Below are 22,065 nucleotides of genomic sequence, written 5' to 3' on the forward strand. Positions count from 1 at the left end.
TAAACTAAATAAAACATCAAAATGTATTTGAAAAAAAGTTTTGGTAAGGAGGAAAACTTTTTTTTTAAATATTTTCCTCCTCATCAAGAACCTTTGAAATTATCTTTTTTGAAAGTATAATACTAACACATAATATCAAAACCACAAAATAATTTGGTAGAATACCTCTTTCATTGCAAATTTATATTAATATATATATATATATATATATATATATATATATATATATATATATATATATATATATATATATATATATTAATATACATATATATATATATATATATATATATTAATATACATATATATATATATATATATATATATATATATATATATATATATATATATATATATATATATATATATATATATATATATATATATATGTATATATTTATGCCCACACATATGTATACAGATATGTACACAGATATATTATTCTCATTGTTATTATTATTATTATTATTATTAATATTATTATTATCACTAATATTTTCATTAGATTATTACACTGAATATTATCCAGTTATTTCTCCCAAAGGTAATTTTAGCTTATTTTTTTAAAGTTTTTTTTATAAAATATTTTGTTAATTTAGTAATTAAACATTATTATATACTTAATATTACATTAAGATTACCCATTTTGGAATTAAGGTCGGCATGCTGCCTGTCGACCCTAATTCCTGACTGCCAACTTGAGAGTGTCTGGTCTGTGGTAAATTTTTTTCCATTTTTCGGAACTGAGGAAATTTTTTTGCTGACCTTAGAACTTTAAATCTTAATTTTATTTGCTAGTTCAAATAAATTGAAGATGACATAAAGGAGACTGTCTTTTTTAGGTTTTTTAAATAAAATGATTGAATTAAGAGCCATTATCTGATAAGCATAGGTAAAGTCTGGACGTGATGTTTTAAAATTTAATTTTTTTTTTGAAAAATTTTACTAATCAATGAGATACTGCGTATCAAAATTTGGCCCATTTTTGTAAAAATATTTTTGCATGGAGTGCAATCGCTACTTTAGGGGCAATTTGAGCAACACATTCCTTTTTTATTTCTATTTGTTCACTCTTTTTATTTTTAATTCCGCTTTTCTAGGTAGATTTCTACAGTAGGAGTAAAAATTCCACATGATTACACATTATTGTCTAGAAATCATGGTTCAAAACCATTAAATTTGAAATTTAATTTTTTATTATTTTTATTTGTACAAGAGTAGTACAAGAGAAGCTTTACAAGAGTGCTTGATAAAGTTTATTTTCTTTTTGTATCAAACAAAATACTTAACAATATGTTAAATAATGCTGTATATTATGTACAGCAGTATTTGAACCTATTGTAAAGTACATTAAAAAGAGTTTGCTTGCATCTATAACAGATGTGAACAAACTCTTGTTAATATACCTTGTCTCGCTGATGCTGTAATGGCTAAAGTTAATAATGTTTTTCTTTGTTTAAAATTTTTTTCTGCCAAGTCAGATAATGATCTCAACATGGAAACATCTTAAAAACCCTTTGCAAAGTTTGCTAAGCTAAATAACTTTTCCTTAAAAAGTATGATTAAAAAGAATCTTCACATGAAAAACATCAATATGAAAGAGAGTCAGCAAGAGTGATATTGATGCTAGAAACAATTTATTGACTCCAGAAGATCTTTATGAGGCACTTTATTATGGTAAAAGGATTTAAAATATTGATATTGCTTCATTACTCTATAAAAGTTATAATAAACTCCAAAGCCTCTATTTTATAAGGACCAAATCTGGTTCCCAACATAAGCAGTTATCATTCTTTTTAGTTTTTCCCTTTTCAAATGATAATTTGCAGATACCTCCAAATTGATCAAGGTAAAAAATGGAACTATGCAAATGTGACATTCCATACTTTGATTGTTGAGCTCTTTAGTTCAATTTGCAAAAATTATACTGTAGCAACAATAAAAAAAAAAATTGTTTATAGAAGTGTTAAGAATCAAGTTTCATACATATTTTGGTTGTGTTGAATCATTTTTTGATAATAAATCATTAGAAGAGCACATGCTATAAAAAAAAGCAAATTTTAACTCATGGTTTGTTAGTTTTAAAAGTCTTTTTAAAATTTTTAATAAAATTCTTTCTTGATTTTTGTCTTGCGCTTCGTATCTATAAATTGCTCACATTGTAATTATCTAGATCTTTTCCTAGATTTGTGATTGTTGGAATCACTGTAAAAGAGGCTGATTGGTCACTAATCTTAGCAACATCCAATGAGGAAAGCAGGTTTTCATCCATATTCTTTTTTTACTTGAAGTGCCTCTTTTTGATGTTGATTCTTGTACAAGATTTATTTTTTCCTCTATAAATGCAGTTGTATTACTGCAGGAGCTGCTGCTGCTCGCAACAATTACTGTTTCATCTAATGAATAGAATTCAAGTGATCTTTTAATAAACATTTATTACTGTTTCTTAGACATTTCAGTTTGACGTTTTTCCTCATTCTTATCATCCCCCATCATTTTTTCCTTTCGACCTTCCCTTTCTAATTTTCTCTTTCTCTAATGATTTTATCTTTCTCTTTCTCTTATTCTCTTTCTCTAAGAAGAACTTTGATTTTTTTTCTTTTGCTTTTCCTTAACAATTTTTATTCAATATTCATGTAAATAAATTTGTAATTATAAAAAATTACTTGTTTAATTAATAGCCTGTTTATTAAGATTAGGTTTTTCCCACATAATGTGTAATGCTTCTTTGATTTTTAACTGTGAAGTTTGGGTGTAGCCTAATACTAAAAAAAGTCTTTATTGCCTACATTAAAGCAACTAGTTTTTGAATAAATATGTTGATTTATAGGAGAAGTTTTTTGTAATTTTAAATTTTTCTCTATTTTTTTACTAAAATGTCAAGTGGTTTGACCCACATTTAACGCGACGATTTTAATTAAACTTAATGGGCTATTTTGATTTTTTAAATGATTTGAGGCTCTGCGAGGGAAAACTTATAATCTTTTTTGTTTTGTTTACTGTTGAAATTTTGCGTTTTGTAATTTATGGACGATCCCATACAGCTTTTACTCTTTAGTTAAAAAATTTTCAACAAATTATAAACCTCCTCTAAACATATGACAAATTTCAAAATACTAATTTCCCCTTTCCACCAACTTTCTTCCTCTTTTCTCTCAAATATATTTTTATTACAAAACGAGTTCCACAATATATATGTATACAATATAACAAAACAAAATACAAAATGGTATATTAAAAAACATTAAACTACATCTAGAATAAGTAGATTAACAAACTGCAAAAATACTAATTGTTGAAGTAGTAAAATGTTTTTCACCGCTACTATTTTTTCTTCTAAAAGAGCCACTCTTCCAAAAAAATGAGGAACAGTCTTCATCACCATTTAAGATCCACACCCTAGGTACCATATAAGATATGCTCTCATTTTTATTAGGATGTGTTAAAAAAGCATTGCAAGACAAATCTAAAATCAAAATATCAGTTATGATATCTAATCTATTTACAAGTTACTATTGTTAATGGTAATGAAAGGATTGGTGTTTGAGTTATGCCAATCTTAGGCGCAAAATAGCATTAACACATTTATCTCCATTTTTTAACATTGTGAGAATTTAAATTTCGAATTTTAGTTATTTATATGTTTTACAGTTGTTATTGTTTATATTGGTAAAATATATGTTTTTTTTGTAATATATGTTTTATAATTAATTTTACATTATTAATTTTATAATTTTCAAATTTGCTTGACTACAAGTTAATTGTTAACTCCAACTATAAATAAGGTTGAAATTGACAATGAAAAAACAAAAAATAACAATATTTAAAGTTATATAAATAATAATAAAACGACTAATATACTAAAATTATATTAACACAAAAATAATATTATAATTAAAAACAGAAAAATTAATTTTTTTACCATGAAAGTTTGGAGATAGAACCTTATTATTCTCATCTATGTATTCTAAACAATAAATTTAAAAAAATTGATATTTCGACCTTTTAATTTAATGAGTTTAACAAATTTTTACTTTCAATTTTAAAAACTTAAGAGAGTATGACAATTTTTTCTTATTTTAATTGCTGAACAGGCAGCCAATCTTGAATCTGATCTCAATTCTGTAACAGATTTGGACTCACAGTGGCTTAATTAGTAAAAAACACTTATGTAACTTTTATCTTCAACTTCAAGTTTCGCCATTGCTGAATCATCAGGAAGAGTTACTAAATCTCAAAAAAAATTCAATTTATAGAAAAAAATATTTTACAGGAAGTTATAAATTATTATAAAAAAATTTTTAATTACTATATTTTTTTGTTAACGGGAAGTTACAGAAAGTAATTATTAAATAATTTTCTTTGGAATAGGGATAGTTTAATTTGGTCATTTATTTTTATAACTTTTTAAGAGGTATTTATTTTCATGCCTACATTTAGAAATTAATTCAGATTTTTTATTTAATAAATTTTCTTTATTTAAATGAGTAATTAATTTCAAATTTCAAATAAAATTTCAAATTTTTCTTGCAAACATAGAATACATTTTTTGGAAATGTTATTATAGGCAGGGGCAGATTTTTGAATAGATTATTGTAAATTAAAATTTTTATTTTTTTCTTTTAAATCCTAAATATATTTTGACAGCATAGTCTCTTTTGAATATATTTTGAGTTTAAACGATTGTTTGTGATTGGCATAATGTTTTTTCCATTCCCCCTCGGTCAAGCAAATATATTTTTATCGGGGTTATTTTGTCAGGAAACAATGCACTTGTAAATTTACAAGAATTTTTATTGAGATTCAGTAACTCTTCCTGATGATCCAGCAATGGTGAAACTTAAAGTTGAAGATAAAAGTTAGATAAGTGTTTTTTACTAATTTATTATTGCTCTGTTCTTTAAGAACGTTGAGCACTCTATTTGTAAAATACACTAACATAATTTACATATATATATATATATATATATATATATATATATATATATATATATATATATATATATATATATATATATATATATATATATATATATATATATATATATATATATATATGTATATATAAATTTATATATATAAATTTATATATTCAATATCAAATTTAGGTATAGAAATGGAAGTTATTTGGGTTTTAAGTAGTACTCCTGTGGTTATAACTAAAAAAGTTACTAAAAGAATAAATGGAAGAATAGGAAACTACCAAGAACCTCTAGGTTTTTTTATTATTATATTAGTTGATGTTAAGTTATTGTTGTTGTTTTGATTATAAAATGAATTGTTATAAAAAGTTATAATTGGCTTAAACTTATGCTTTTAAATTTTTTTAAATTTAAATTTTAATCAGATGCAGTATTAAAGATCAAGATTTATGGTTAGGTTATTATTTGTAAAGTAGTGCAATATAAAAACGTGGAATTAAACACCAAGTTATTAGTATTATCCTAGTATTAGTATTAGTATTATTTATAATCACTTTTTACATGCTTTTATTTTTTGTCTAGTACAAATTATGATGGAAATTGGTTATCTTATTAGATTTTTAATATATTGTGTACACTATTTTACAAAAAAAGGGTTTGTTGGTAGTTTTTAATATGTTCCGCTTGTAGTTAGATTGATAGGTCTGGATCTTCATGATCGCTCTGATGCTGGGAACATGTGAGTTTGGAATTTGCACAACATGCCTCATCTTCTACTGGTTTGTGCAACTTTCTTTTTTATGCAAGTAGAAATCAACTCTGACTTGAAATATCTTTTAACTCTTGGCTTTTGGTTGAATAAAGGCTTGAGATACCGTCTCAATAAAAAGACTCATTCAGAGCAGATGTTAACTTAATCTAGCTACTTTCTTGTAAAAGCTACCCCAGGCTAAGACTAGGGGTAAGCAAGAACTTCCTGTTAAAATTTCCTATTTATCTAATGTTGGCATCAGTATACACCTGTGTTACAATACTCATACATTTATTTTTCCTTGCCTATAATTAGATTTTCTTTACTCTACTTGTAGATTCTTGCTAGTGCCTTCTTGATAGTAGCTATGCAATAGAATGGATTGCCTGTTAATATAATTGATATAAAAAAAAATCAAAAATCATACTTTTATGTAAATTTAAATTTAAATTTTAGTTTTTTATTTATTTTGTGTTTTTTAATTAAAAATGATGTGGTAATAAAATTAACACTTTTATATTGATTGTATGATTTTCTCAAGTATTTTGTACAAGATACCATTAAGTTGCATCCTTAGTCCTGTATTATTCCTCATCTTTATAAATAATCTTAATGATAATTTTATTTCAAATATGGCTCTATTTTTGAATGACGCAACTGTACATTTCAGTTGTAAACAAAAAGTCTTTTTATAACCACTTTTTGATCATTAAAAACAAGCAGCTAATTTCTCCTCTACACAGTGGGTCAGAATTCACATTAACTGGACAAAAGTAAATATTTTTATAATATGCTTGTTAGTTAACCATTATTTTTGTATAAACTAATTTGATGAATGTAAGTTTATTGGTAACATTTATTTTCATATATGGATGCTCTGGGAAGCCATATTGCACAACAAATACACTTTTACCTTGGTTATATAAGGGAAGTTTCAAAATTTAAAATAAAAAATAGATATAACTAAACATCAATGTAAAAGATCCAAAATTATGACACATGAGCAATGAAGAATAATATTTGTAGCAAAAAACATATATGGAACAGGACAGCAGAAAAATGGAAACAGAAGCACAACTTAAGTAACATCAGTAAAAACATAGCAATATAATATATTTATACAAAATCTTCAAGTGGTACTTCTTTCAGTAGCTCAAGCTCACTATTTGGAAAGTCTTCCTTTTTAGGATGATGTGGTGTTTTTGAATTATTAATGATAGTATCAGATGAACACATAAATCTCCTTATGAAGTCTTCATCTGTTTTAGAACGAGAGCATTTTTTTGAAAAGGACTCACGTAACTTCTTGAAGTCCTTATTACATGCTTCGTGTGCCTTCTCACAGAGCATGCCAATTGGCAAAGCCATCTGATCCACAACTTGCTATTTATGAATAAGAATTCGGTGAAGGCTTTGTGGCATGTGGTACCATTGATACTGGTTCACCTATCATTCAGCTGTTTGGATGCAGAAGTCTCTAAATCAAGATGAATCAATATCATATCCTGATGATAATGTACAAATAACATGCATTATCTTAATGATGCTTACATCTAATTAGAGAGTTTTAGCAGTCTTTTCTGCATCATTATTGCACCATTCTCATCGTTGTTGCTCAAAAAAACTATTATTACTTGATTCCCTCGTACCACAGGGTTCTAACAGTTCTTAATTTTTATTCAAAATCCTAGAAAAGCCCAGGAACTTTTGAAGTTTATTCATAAAAAAGCATACATTTCTGTTTTTTTAAATAAAATAATTTAAAAGTTTAAAATTTTATTATTCCTGATTTATGAATAATGAAATAATCAAGCATGTATTTTTTTATATTCATCTGACGTTATCCCTTTGTTGATAATTTATTATTGTCATAATAAAAAAGCCAATTTAAACAATATTTTATACTTTAAGTTAGTTAGAAGGTTTGAAGTATTATATACTTAGTTTAAAGGTAGTTTGAAGTGACATTATTATTAGTTTTCAAATTCTTACAAATCGTTTTGACTTTTAAATAATCTATAATAGCAAAATAGGATTGTAGCTATAGTTTATATAAAAATAGAATCCATTTTTTTTTGAATTATGTATAAGCTGTTGTTTTTAATAGAGTTGTCTAACTTATTGTAAATTTATTAATAAAATCTTGTTCTATTGTTTGTTAATTTAGTTCATTTCAATTGTTTACAATTCTGTTATTACAAAATGCATTTTTTGGTAAATATGTTTTTATGAGCTGCTTAGTGATGGAATGTTGGTTTGCTTAATTAACGCTTATTCAAAATATACAAACAAATCGTTGGCACTTAAATCTGAAATTTTGAATACTGTTTACTTGAGGCATCCTATGAATACCTCATCAAATTCTGGAGAACAATTCAGAAAAATGTTTCCTGATAGCAATATTGCAAAGACATTTTAATGTGGTTGAACAAAGGCTGGGTATGTGACTACATATGGATTTGCTCCATGTTTTTGAAGTGAGCTATTATTGACACTTTCAACTGCTCTATATTACACAATTTTTATGATGAATAACTTAATAAAATATTTCAAAAGGAGCAGATGGACATTTTAGTCAGGTTTTGGGATAAAATATCAGATACCGTTAATACTTGGTAACTTAAGTCAGAGTTTATGGGACGCTCCACTGCTGAAAATGTTTTAAATTTCTCAGCGGCATATCCGAAATAGACAAAGCAAAGGTTTTACTAGTACTGCCCGATGGTTCCAATGTCACACACAAGGTGTGAAACATAAGAAAACATTGCTGAAACACTGGAATATTCACTACAATTTTGTGGACACAGGTGGTGCGAAATTGAAAACTATATATGAAAAGCTGAATCTCTTCTTCATGGTTACAAAAAATTTTTCACATATGTTAATAGTCTCAAAAAATGCAAACTGCCTGTTGTCAATAATAAAAGTTGGCAGAGACTAAAAACTATGATACATGATCAAATTTTATCAGCAAAATTGAAATTCTTTAAAATGGGATCTGATAAATTAAACGTCTTTCAAAAACGTTTTCAAACATAAAAACCCACGGTGCCATTGATGACTGCTATTCTTGGTGATATTATGGATGAGTCAATTTATTCTTAAAGATGTCTTCAAGAAATGTTATGCACTTTATCAGTTGCCTTAACTTGACATAAGAGATAGGAACATTCAAAAACATCCGGCAGACATTGATATAGGATTTGCTTCTTGTCTAAAACTCAATAAAGCCAATATAATTTCTACTGATTCCAGAGTACTTACCTTAAAAAGCTGGGGAGTTTTGCGCAGTTTGTTGAGACATCTTTTGACAAGTCCCCAATGAATTTTTCTATTGCACGCTCTGTCATATCAATAAATCCAATCCAAATGGTTGTCGTCAGTTGAACATGGTTTTTGTATCAATTGGCAACTTTTGGTTTAAACTTAAAGGGCAATTGCTTTTTGCCCAACGTATTATTGAACACCACCTTTCATCTTCTAGAGAAACTCCTGAAAGCTTCAAAATTGGCAGAGAGATGCAGCAACATGCCAGAAAAGCAAGCAGCTCATACCACAGAAATCTGCAAAAGTAAAAATCAAAAAAAGAAAGTGACAATATGGCGTTAAAGTATAAGATTGTTGATGATAAGTTAAAAGATAGTCAAACAAAATGTAAACTTCTTTAAATCAAAATGAGTTTTTGTCTAATAAATTTTATTAGCTTACCATTAATGCACAAAAAAAAAGTGACTTTACACTTTTAAATGAGTCAAATAAACAAAAAAAAGTTATGTAAAGCAAAGCAGAAGGAAATTGATAAGATAGATTTAATTGAAAAGAAGCTAAAAATAAACTAGCCAGTATTTTAAATCTGACATTATTCATGCATGATATTATATTATTGTTACAACAAATATGCTAATAGCAAAATGTTTCATTTTCCATATTTTAAAAAAAGTCCTGAAATGAAGTTTTTTTCTAAATAATATTTTATCCTTTAGGTTTTGTGTTTATTAAAAAGGTAGCAACAACTTAATTGTATACTTATATGAATTTTAGTAACACCTGATGACTAAAAAATGAGACAACTTTAAAATTGTTATTATAGTCATAGTTACATAGCTATCAAATTTAATTTAAAATAAGTTTATAAACAATTATATGATATTTAAAATATATATTTATTGGTTTTCAATAACATCATTAAAAACAATGCAACCTAGATGAACTGAAGTCATTGAGGCACAACGTTTTGCCACTTCCGGATCCATTTTGTTAAGACAATTCACGATACGCTGTTTGAGTTGAGGAATGCTTGTTGCTTGCCAATTATCCTCGCAGACTAAGCGTTTCAACTGACCCCAAAAGTACTCAATTGGTCGAGCTTCTGGTTCATTGGAAAGATTTTTTACCTTTGGCAGGTATTTAATGTTATTGGCATCGAGAAAAAAAACCACTTCATTTGCATAGTGCAAGCTAGCTAAATCTGGCCAGAACACGTACTCGTCATTTTTATAATGTTCATCAATGAAGGGTATTAACCGCTTGCGGAGACATCCGATGTATGCTTGTTTGTTGATTGCCTGGCCACTTTCAAAAAACATTGGTTTTGAAGTCCCTTTGGGCCATATAATCAAAGAGACTAGCACCTTTTCCTTGTACTTTTTCTTTCCTTTGAATTTGACGTCGCTAGTTGTAGATGACATGTCGCTAGAATAGAAACCATCGTTGCCAGCCAATGTTGTATTCGCATATGTGAAATATGATTCGTCATCCAAAATATCCTGGAAAAATAGGATTTTAATCCTAAAAAGTTCTGGAATTTTGATTTTATTTTTCTGTGGAACCCTGTACTATGTTACAATGTTAGTATGTCAATAACTATAGCATAAAGGCTTTTTCAATTCTTTTCAATGAAATTAAATTAAAAATTTTTTTGAATTTAACCAGAAATTTTTTTAAATTAATAATTTTTGTTTTTTAATTTTATTTGTTAAAATTAAATATATTTTTTTAGGCTTTTGGGGATCTATAGATGAAGGAGTCATTGTAATAATTAATCAGTATTGGACAAAACTACCCAAAATCAATTTAAGTTTTAGGTTATCATTAGTTATTTATGCATATCGCTCAATTGATATGAGTAAGAAAGTTTTCTATCATTTTTTAACTTTTATTTTTTTACTTTTAAGTCACAAACTTTTATTATACCTTTGCATAACTAAAATAAAAGTTTATAAAATGTATTTAAAAAAGCATTTTGTTTTTGCTTCAAAAAGATTTTTTTTGTAAATACTTAAATCTTATAATCAAATCAAAAATCTTATAATCAAATCTTATAATCAAATATGTATATTATCAAGGGCTATTCTGGGAAATTATTTTGGGCAGCGATACTCCCGTTCCAGTGCCTGCTGTAAAGTAATTTTGTGGAAACATTGCTTTATATAGGCCTTTTTGCCCCAAAAAAACAATTTTTGCCATAAAAATGAAAAATGTAAAAAAATAAAATAAAAAAACTCCTTAATGTCTGAATTTGGGTGGCCCAAATCTTAACCAAATATGTTAAATGCTTTCAAAAAGCGTCTTGAGTAGCCCCTAATTAGCATAAATGTGTATATACAAATATATATATATATATATACACAAATATAAATATATGTATGTTTATAAATTTACATAACAACAACAACAACAAGCTACTTATTTTCCGAAAATCATTTTTTACAATAGTTTTGATTATAATAATAATAACAATAATAATAGTAATAATAATAATAATGTATTATAATAATATAAGATAAAAAAAGTTAATACAAGTTATAGTAATATTAATAATAAGTATGTTTACAATGAAAAAATAATTATAATAACTAATATTATAATAGTAGTTATGAGCATAAAATTATTTATATTCATAATTTAATGATTTATTAGGAAGGTGTCACTCATACAGAAATCTAATTAAAGGAGACACAAATTTTTAAACATAATATATTTAATAATAAGCAAAGGCTTACATTGAAACATATGGATTGTAAACACATAGATAAAGCACATAGAACCTACATTAAAACAAACATGTAGAAATCATAATTTGTAGGTTTTAATAATAAAAAAAAGAAAAAAATACACAAAAAGTAGTGATGATAATTGTAGTAACGACAAAAAGAAAATTACAAGAATATTTTAATCATAAGGATAACATGTCTATAAGTTAGACTAATAAGTTGTTCAGAATTTTTTTAAATTGATATTGTTTAAGATGGAGTAAAGGTATTTTAAGATATAGTTTTTTGGACTCATTAAAAATTTATGCAAGGCTCCTGTTTCATTCACAGACGCGTTAATAAACAGTAGAATTTTTCCATACTTCTAGGTTTTAAAAGATGGTACATTGAGGTTTCCATTGAATATATTTCTAGTAGAGTAGGAATGTAATAGTCTACATTCTGTGAACACGTTTGTGATAGGAGATGGTAAGTTTTTATTTAAGGAGTAAAAAACAAAAAGAAGATTAGCATGCTTTACTAGTGCTGGAAATGTTAGAATAAAAAGTTTTTGAAGGACTTGTATCGAAGGACGATGTATCTGATTTAATTGGTTGAAAGTTCATCATTCTATTGGATTGATACTGAGATGATAGCAACTTAAAAATGCCATAGTTTCCAACTTATTTTTTAACATATTTATGTATATAGTGGTTATTCTAGATTTTTATAGTAGCGATCAATATACGTATGTCAATATAAACTTCTTGACATATGATATGTATGCAGTTAGCAACTTAAATCAGCATTTAACATTTTGAGACATTTTCAAAGGTTATTTAAATGCATTTATAAACTGATTTCTATAACACAGTTAACAATCCAGTGTTGTTCAGCAACTTTAAAATAAACATTTTTTCATTTTTGGTTCAGTTAATTAATACACCTAAACTTTATAAAATAACGTAGACTTAAAAAATGCATAATGATCTAAAAAAATTCTAGTTGCCTAAAATCATCTATTTTTAGTCATAATAAAAACTCATTTGAAACATATTTAACATCACTACTCTAACTTTATATAGTCAACAAGCCTGTATAGCCTTAAGCTTAAAAATCAAAGCATTTTATTAAAAAAAGTAATAATGAAGTTTTGTTGAAAAGAGAATAACAAGATGACAATGCAATTGAGTTTTTTATCATGTCAAACAATATTTTATACTATTTGTTTAATTACTTGCAAAACTTATTTTTTGCGTAGACATTCTCAGTCAGAAATTATTTATAATTTGTAATGGCGATTGTATACCATGACTGACCATAAATAGAGTATTTTGTTTTGATAATTTTACCATGGCTGTTAGAGTCTAATTAGAGTCAAAACTGGACAACATTTGGATAAAAATGAGTTTGATACCATTCTTAATGTAATTTTATCAACTTTAACATATCCAAAATCCCTTTTGGGAAAAAAATAGTTATAAAAGTTCAAGTCTACCTTACTTCAAAGAGAAATTCTCGAACATCAGATAAATCCAGATGGATATTGCTCCAGTTACATCGCATAATATCAATAATGTAAATTGGTGCTGGATCTTAAATAAAATGAAACTTCAGTTGAAAAAATAATAAGAAATTTTTTTGGGTACTAGGTTAAACTTTGTTGTTTATTGAAAAACAAGTATTTAAGAAGTTTGTTTTGAAAGTAAAATTAACAGTTTGTTTTGAAAGTAAAATTAACAGTTGTAGTCTAATTTTCTGGTTCTACATACGTTACCTTATCTGTCATTATTTGTATTAAGACGTTCTTTTTTATTTTCCATACCCACTGTTTCATCCATACTGACACCTAACCATTGCTAAATTTGTAAATATACTCAAAAAGAATGGTACATTATTGCACTTTTGGTTGGTGATGTTCTGGTTAAATTCCTTTTTTGGTTTGAAGTTGCCAATATCCTCATATAATTTTGTTTCATTTATTGTGTCAGCAAGATTTGTTTAGTTTTCTCTCCTATAATAATATTTGAGTTAAACTAAACCTCTTTAAATCAGTATAAAGTTAATAATAATAACAATATTATTAATAAAAACAAGAAATTTTGATCTTTTTTGTTTTGTTAATGTTTTGTGTACCATGCATATTCAAGTCCACTTATATTTTAGTACTAGCTACCTAATCTTGTTTTGCGAAGAGATCTTTATATAATGTCCATATATTTTTATCCAGCTCACTACTTGATTAAATAAACTTCTTAATCAGAAAGCAGAGGTAGTATTTTATCCACCCCATGCATGGATAAACAATAATCATTTTTCACATAATTTGTAGACTTGATGCAATGTTTTTTTATACTGATTGTTTCCATATCTTTATTGATTCTCAGCTTCACAGTGAAATGAAATAGGTCACGCATGGTTTAATCCCACATGTGAAACAACTTCACAAGTATGTCTGAAACATCAGTAATTATAGTCAGGCATTTTCTGTTTCGTACAAGTTCCATTTCTTTTATAGCAATTGCTCTGTCAGTGTTCGGTACGTATTCCCCTACAATATGACCTTTTTCTTATAGCTTCATTCTCAATTCTTTGATTAAAGCAATTTTATTATTGCTGTTTGACAGAAATTCAGAGAATATGCTGTTCACTTTTTTTGGTTGGAATGTAATGTTGACGAACTTTTCTCTCTTTTATGATGCTTGCAATCTTTTGTTGATAATTTGTAACCATCAAAAATAATGAAGACGTGGTTCCCGTACTTTTTTGTAAAATATTTACAATATTGTTCTTTTATGTTTGAATATATGGCAGGAAGATTCTAAAAACCTCAACAAATGCAACAAAGCTCCTCTTTCAAAAAAATAGATTGTGTCATTCTCTGTCAAAATTGTAGAGTGTTTTTTTTAATGAGCTCTCTACCAAGCTCCGCTTTGTTGGGTTTTCCTTTTTTAATGATTAGCCACAAGAGAAAACATCTTTATTTAGCAATATATGGAGAATTATATGATAAACATCACATTATTAACTTTTTGAAATTTTTATTTATAAAAAACCAGTGTATAGAGCTTATTAGAGATGATAGGAGAACTTTTTATCATAACAAAAAGTGAAGTAGCATTAGAATTTTTTCATCTCCAACATAAAGAGATCATATAATATTTAAAGTTATACTATTTAAAAAATATATAAATTATAAACAAATAAAAATATTAAATAGTAATCATTAAAACTAGATACAAATGTAAAACGGTTTTTATGGACTGCATTGCCATTAACTTTGGCAGCAACATGGCAATTGCTTGGTATGCTTCAACATTATCAAGATTGTTTTAAATCTTTAATCGGCCAGCTTATTAGTGATCAGTGCATCTGATGCAATGGTAACCTGATTTATAGTACTGCTTATGTATCTTGTCAGTTCCTATATGTTCTTACCAGTACCCAGCTTTCTCTGTTCTGATAAAAATTCAAGACATTGCTATCATAGTTTTGAAAATTAAAAATTTTGCTATCATAGTTTTGCTGTTCTGGATAAACTTGAAAGTTGTTGTTTTAAATTTTCCACAAGATTTGTAAACCTTACATTTACACTACTATTTTTTCTGTTTTCAAAATCAACATTTCCTTGGACCAGATCTTGATACATATTTTTTCTGGAAGTAGTATCAACTTTATCTAAAATAACTTTTTTTAAAAAGTATACTCAGGCAAGTTCAACTAAAAAGTGCTTATAGTGTTCTTGTTACTGCTTCACCAGTCATTATATGCGGGGCAGAGTTGCTTGCATAAATAAGTTCGAGTAATCGATTCAGTGCTGATCCCTCCATAAACGTTTAAATACTTCCTAGTAAGTTCATCAATGTATGGAATCCTCCCAATTGAACAACTATATCCAGTTTCTTTGAATTTGTAAATCTGTAAGCTTTTAATTGTAAAGACTAATCAACTTGAAGTATTTATTTACATTTGGAAATAATCTTGGAGTAGGTAATTTCATTAATTTTCCTTGGTTTTAAAAACTAGTGTAGTATAAATAGAGTTTCCATCAGTTGGGTTGTTATTGATAGGTGCTTAGAATACCTGATTTTTTTTTAAATATTTATCATCAACTTTATAAATATTTTTAATAAAATCTAATAAAGTACAAAAATGTTTACATATTTGACAAATTAAATGAATTGGCGAATGTTAAAAGGGTGGAAGTCCAGTAATGTAAACTTTCAGGAAACTATAAAAAAACTGCATTTTCCCCCTGTAATAAGTTTTCGTTAATGGTTCAATAATTTTTAATTTTAAAGTATGTTTTTTGTTTAAATAAAAGCCTTTCGTTTTTTGAGTTTTATTTAAGTTATTGTATTAGTTTATTTTATTAATCAAGTTTTATTTTATTTTCAATGAGATTTTTTTGCATTTAATTTTCTTTTATTTGCTCTTAATAGAAATTCAAAATAATTTTTTTTTTTTCTTGGATTTTTGTTTGATTAGGTTCAGCTAAGTTTTTATTTATATTTTAATCAATTTTAAAATTTTTAAAAAGCATTCTGTTCATTGTATTCAAAATTGGATGATAAATTTTGACATTCTTAGAAAATATATCTGAACTATAATAAAATTTTTATTGGGATAGATTTATGTTATTGTCATATGTGGTAATAAAATTTTGTTTTTTAGTGATTTATTTTTTATTTTTTAATTGTTAGAATCGTCAAAGTATATCAAAAGCTGTTGTAAGGTTGCAACCCTACGCTTTTTTTAAAAAAAAATGATCATATTTATAAAAAAAAAATTAACTATATAATTAACTGCAATGCTTCTTAAAAGGCACGGTTGTTGCAACAATAACAAAAATTTAAAAAGAGTGCCAATTTAAATGCAAATTTATTTTAATAAATTAGAGTAACTGATAAATAATAAATTATTACACTCTAAAATATATCAATGAAATATAAACTTATGAAAACTAAACTGATGAAAACTAGTGATGAAAACTAGTGATGAAAACTAGTGATGAAAACTAGTGATGAAAACTAATGATGAAAACTAATGATGAAAAATAAAATTATTACTCTCTAAACTGTTGCATAATAATTTTTTTTTTGTAATGAATTTAATATTTTATATACTAATTACTTAAATATTTTATTTATTTTTGTTATGGAATTGCTGTAATAATTCTCAAAATGCCTGCATTATTTTACATTAAGAAAATATAAAACATTTTTTTTAAGCAGAAAAACTTTCATAGCTCTTTGTCAAATTTTTTATTTAATAAGTAATGTTGTTCATAAAAAAACAAATAGTATGAAAACCCAAAGACAACACTTGTCTAATGAATTTTTTCATGGTGCAATAAATGTTGCTTAATATACATATACTCTTGTAATATTAACATTACAAATATATGTTTGCAACAAGTATAAAAACAAATTTTGTATTTAATACGCATTTTTTTTAATGAAGAAACAGTTAGCTTGTGCAAAAACTAAAAGCTTTTGTAAGAAACTGTTTGGAAGAGCAGCAGGCATGGCTCGCCATGTTTGTTTTAGGAGAACTTTTCTTCACTCTTGCACTCACTTACTCCTGCTGAGGCCTGTGGTTTTCAGGAACAGCGTGCTGTTACATGTCAATCCTAACTAATACTGCTTTAGTCAAAGTTTTAATGAATTGTTACATTATTTTTTCCAATGTTGATATTTTATAAATGCAGCACTATTTTAAAGAAATTTACTTTCATTAAATTTACTTTCATCAAATTTCAGAATTACTTTCATCAAAATTACTTTCATCAAATTTCAGAAATTTACTTTCATCAAAGTGCAAAGTAACGCTGTTTATTTTTATTCTGTAGCATTTTTATTTGTTTATAATTATATCATCATACAGTAATTTGCTTTTATTTAATGTTCTTTTTTCAAAGTATCAATTTAAATATGTTTTTAGTGTTTTTTAAAAAAACATATTTGTTTTAAAAAACCTTTTATGAGGATTTTTTATTTTATTTTTATTTATTGTTTTAATAGAAACTATAAACTATATAAATTATTTTGAAATATACTAATATTGTTATTATAAAATAATAATTTTATAAGTTTTAATATAAAATATTATCAATATTACAAAAATACAAAAACATTGAAACACATGGACTGTGAACACAAAGATCAAAGCACATGGAACACACATTAAAAATAAACATGTAGAATAATGATTTGTAGGTTATAACAATAGAAATAATAAAGAAATATATGAACAAAAAGTGCTGATGATAATGGTAGTAATAACGAAAAGAAATTTAAAAGAATATTTTAATAGTAAGGATAATAATGTCTAAAAGTTAGAATAAAATGTTTTTCAGGATTTTTTTGTAAATTGATTTTGTTTAAGATGAAGAACAGGATTTTAAGGATGTAGTTTGACTCGTTCAAAATGCATGCAAAGCTCATGACCTATTCACAGGCGCACTGATAAAAACAGAATGTTTACCATACTACTAGGTTTTTAAAGACAGTATATTTAGTTTTCCATTGTACATATAGTAGAGTAGGAATGTACTAGTCTACTAGTACATTCCTACTCTGCAATATACACAATGGAAAACTAAATATACCGTCTTTTAAAACCCAGAAGTGTGGTAAACTTGACAACAGTAGCTAAGATGTGAGGAGAATAATGCATAGTAAATATTCTTGAGTGTAACTTTATTGACATAGTGACAAATTATTGAAAGCATACCGTTAGCTCAAGAGTTTCATGCTTAGTTCATTAATAAGAAAGATTCATAAAAGATTGCAGTCAAATACACACCAAGATTTTTAATAACTCTCTGAGGCTGTTTCTATAATGTTCTAATTTAGAAATCAAAATTCTATGGTCAACAGTATTGAAAGCTTTTTGTAAATCAATAAAAACACCACAAACGAAATGACCATTATCATGTGCTTTACTGATTTTTTCTGTTATACTTGATAATGCATGGCAAGTAGAATGTTTTGATCAAAAATCAAATTGAAAATCATTTAAACAATTAAATGAGATTAGAAATGAGTACACTGCATTTTTTTTTCAAGAAGTCTACTAGTATTAGATAAAAGAAATAGAAATAGGTCTATAGTTTGTGCATAAAAGTTTAGAGCCATTTTTAAATGTTGGAACAATCCATTTATGAATGAGCTATTAAATAGTTTAGAAAGAATATTTGAAAGTTCATAATAAAAATCTGTAAGAATGTTTGTGAGAATGCTGTTTGGACCTAATGATTTTATTGTCGACTAGTTGAAAGTCGATAGTATTGACCAAGAAAAAACGAATAGTCCATTTAATCAACTATTGACTTCCTTCTAATCAACCTCAAATCAATCCAGTCAAGTGAAAATTATAAAATCTTTTTATTTTATGTTTGATTTAAATTTCCAATCTTAGTTTTATTTTTACTCATTTAAAAACAAAAGCATATACTCTTATAACTAGAGATGTCATAAATAGTGGTTTTGCCTAATACCATATATTCAGCAAAACCTGATTATTTGGTTGCTGAATTTTCAGTGACACTTCTTATTTTGAGGGTTCCAACCTGGTTCATTAAATCGCATAACGTGGATATTCTGGTAAATGACATTAAGTCAAAAATTAGCAGTTTTGACTTAATGATACAGTATTGTAAAGTTTACAACGCTCCTACTAATTGGCAAAATACATTTGGTGTTAACATTTAAGTAAAATTATTAAAAATAAATAACATTTAAATAAGTTGAATTAAACATCTTTTCTCTGGTTATTAAAATACATTTAATGTTAACTCATAAAACGGGTGTTTTACTTAGGCTATAAGTTTTTAAATAAAAAAAAATAAAAGCTATAAAAAATTTCCCAAATAAACAATTAACATTATGGTGCATTTAAGTGTTAAGACCAAATGCAATTTAAAAAGATTATAAAAGTTTAAAATTGGAAGAAAATTTAAATCATTGATTTCTCTCAACAGGGATTTTTGAGTTGTTTTTTTTGCCAGAATACCCACTATTTGTTAACTAAGCTGTGGGTGTTTTTGTTAATTTATGACTTGGCTGTGTAACAGCACACATTGTTTTTTGACTGTTACATCAATTTGATTAAACTATAGTTATGTATAAACGTATATCATACTCTTATAAATATACTCGTATAAATTTATATCATGCTCTTCAAACCACTCAGGTATAGCAGTCATAGCACAGCAATTATTGCGCCTGTCTCAGAAGCAAGAGATCCGTGGTTCAATGCCACCTCTAGTCAAATTCTATAAGATCGATAAGGAAGTTGGTGTGAACTTTCTTCTGCGGTACTCTGCGATAAGACCGTAGAGGGGCACCTGAAAATTTTTTTTTCAACAACTTCGCTTCCAACAAGGCTGCAAGCAACCACTATTAGAGTTGGAAGTTACTGGAATAGAAAAGATGAAGTTTATAGAGCAGGATAACGATTGACTGACGGATTTGAGATTTATAGTGATAAAGAATAGAATCTGGAGTAAGAAAGTGTTAAGCTTGACAAAGAGATGCAACTTTAGCGTATGTTAATTTTGCAATGGAACAATCTAAACAGATTTTTTCATATTCAATTTTTTTTTTTTTTAATAAAAACACCTATTATAAAAAACACATGTTTATATAATTTGTATAATATAATTAAAAAATTATATACAACTTTCATTGATACTTTAATCAAAAATTGTTATCTGTAATTTGCTACTTTATTTAAAAGTATTTTGCTAGTATAAAAATAAAAGTAAAGATAAAAGTCTTAAGGTTGTTTATTTCTAACATTTAATTCTAATGTATAAATATTGTATAAAATCTTTATTATAACTATTATTAGGCACATTTTAAAAATGAAATTGACCGTGGTTAAATTGTCAAAACAAAGTTATTATTTGCGTGATCATATAAAGACATGCGATTTCACATCTTCCTGTGAAGGCCTGCACCTGTAAATTATATTTCTTTATGAAACTTTAAAGATATTTTTTTTCATAAAAATTACTCTTTGAAAGGATGAGGCTTGAAATTGCTCTATGATTTTGTCATGTACTTATTCTCATGTGCTTAATACAAGGTGGGGTGAGAATGAAAGGGATATGGGGATTTTTGTACAGATTAATGTGGTCTTTATAAATTGATGGGTGGGAGTTAAATAAAGTTAAATAAATCATGGGTTCTTAATGAAATTGTGGGTGGGAGTTTTTTTTCAAATCTTATAAGTAGTGTAATAGGCTGGGGTTTATTTAAATATAGGTCCTTACAAGTTTTAATAAATGAAGGGAAGGATGAATTTCCCTATCATGTAAACAGGATTTTTACATGATAGGGAAAATTACCCAAAGGAAAGAGAAAATTTTTAAACAAGCTTCCTTATCAACTTTAAAAATAAAGAATAAATATGATCCATTTATTGAAATAGATGCTCATGTCTGTTGATTGAATCTTGATTAGTGCTCCACTTCTGATCTGACACCATGTTACAGAAGTATTTTTTATAATTTATTTTGATGGTTTTTTGACCTATATAAGTCTTGTAAAACCCAAAGCAAAAACTTTTGTTCCAAATTGAATCAAACAACCATCTAGAGTCAAACTGGTTCTTAATTTTTTATTTTCAAGGTTCAAATTTTTAACACTTTTAATTTAGTGATGCTAAAATGAATATTAATTGAATGATTTTATTCAAAAATTTAGATGGTATTAATTATATGCTTTCAAATAACCTGTTAAAGTTTAGAACATAAATGGATAAACCATATTTACAAATATTTTTTTACATATTTGTAAAAAAATGTTTGTAAATATGATTTAACCATTTATCATAAAACTTAATGAATCATTAATACAACTCAAGTTTCAGTAATTTTTTGATAAAGGTTACTTTGAGTTTAAGTTTGCTGTTATCTATGATAAAAACAGATTTCTCTTTAAAAATTCATAAAAACATAGAAATTAGTTTCAGTTTATTAAGTAGTTATTTTTGTATTTATTTTATTTACATTAAGTTTTTATATTTACAACTTTTCTTATATTTTTTTATATTTACAATATATTTTTATATTTACACTTTTTCATGAGAATCTTCACCCCTAATTGACAAAAAAAAAAATTTTTTTTATAGCAATTTCTTATAGACACATGAAAGAGATAATTTATTCCAGATCTATACCACTAATCAATAACAGTTTTGTTACATTAGATGAAATTCTGACATTTGATCAATATAAAGACTTTACTATATTTCGTGTAAGTTTTTTTTTTTTAAATTATGTTTTGAATAAATTATTTTTTTAATAAAAAAAATTTTTTTTTTTTTGCTTTTTTCTTTTATTTTGCTTTTTTCTTTTATCTTTTTATATTGTAATGGATTAGGAGTTAAGCTGATAAGCTCTGTTTAATTA

General features: G+C 26.2%; 1 protein-coding gene across 17 annotated transcripts in view; it reads left to right on the forward strand.

Moving 5' to 3' along the window:
• LOC136082398 (fibrillin-2-like) overlaps positions 1-22,065 on the forward strand; it is a 150,798-nt gene that overhangs the window by 85,350 nt on the left and 43,383 nt on the right. For 13 of the 17 annotated variants that reach the window (XM_065801587.1, XM_065801590.1, XM_065801602.1 and 10 more), the window contains 4 exons: positions 506-544; positions 5,109-5,216; positions 10,673-10,798; positions 21,786-21,910. In XM_065801587.1, coding sequence (XP_065657659.1) covers positions 506-544; positions 5,109-5,216; positions 10,673-10,798; positions 21,786-21,910 — 398 coding nt within the window. The remainder of the gene's footprint in view (positions 1-505; positions 545-5,108; positions 5,217-10,672; positions 10,799-21,785; positions 21,911-22,065) is intronic. The other 4 variants (XM_065801596.1, XM_065801599.1, XM_065801595.1 and 1 more) reach the window with 1 other exon arrangement.

The sequence above is a fragment of the Hydra vulgaris genome, chromosome 07 (genome assembly GCF_038396675.1).
Source record: "Hydra vulgaris chromosome 07, alternate assembly HydraT2T_AEP".
In the NCBI taxonomy this organism is placed as follows: domain Eukaryota; kingdom Metazoa; phylum Cnidaria; class Hydrozoa; order Anthoathecata; family Hydridae; genus Hydra; species Hydra vulgaris.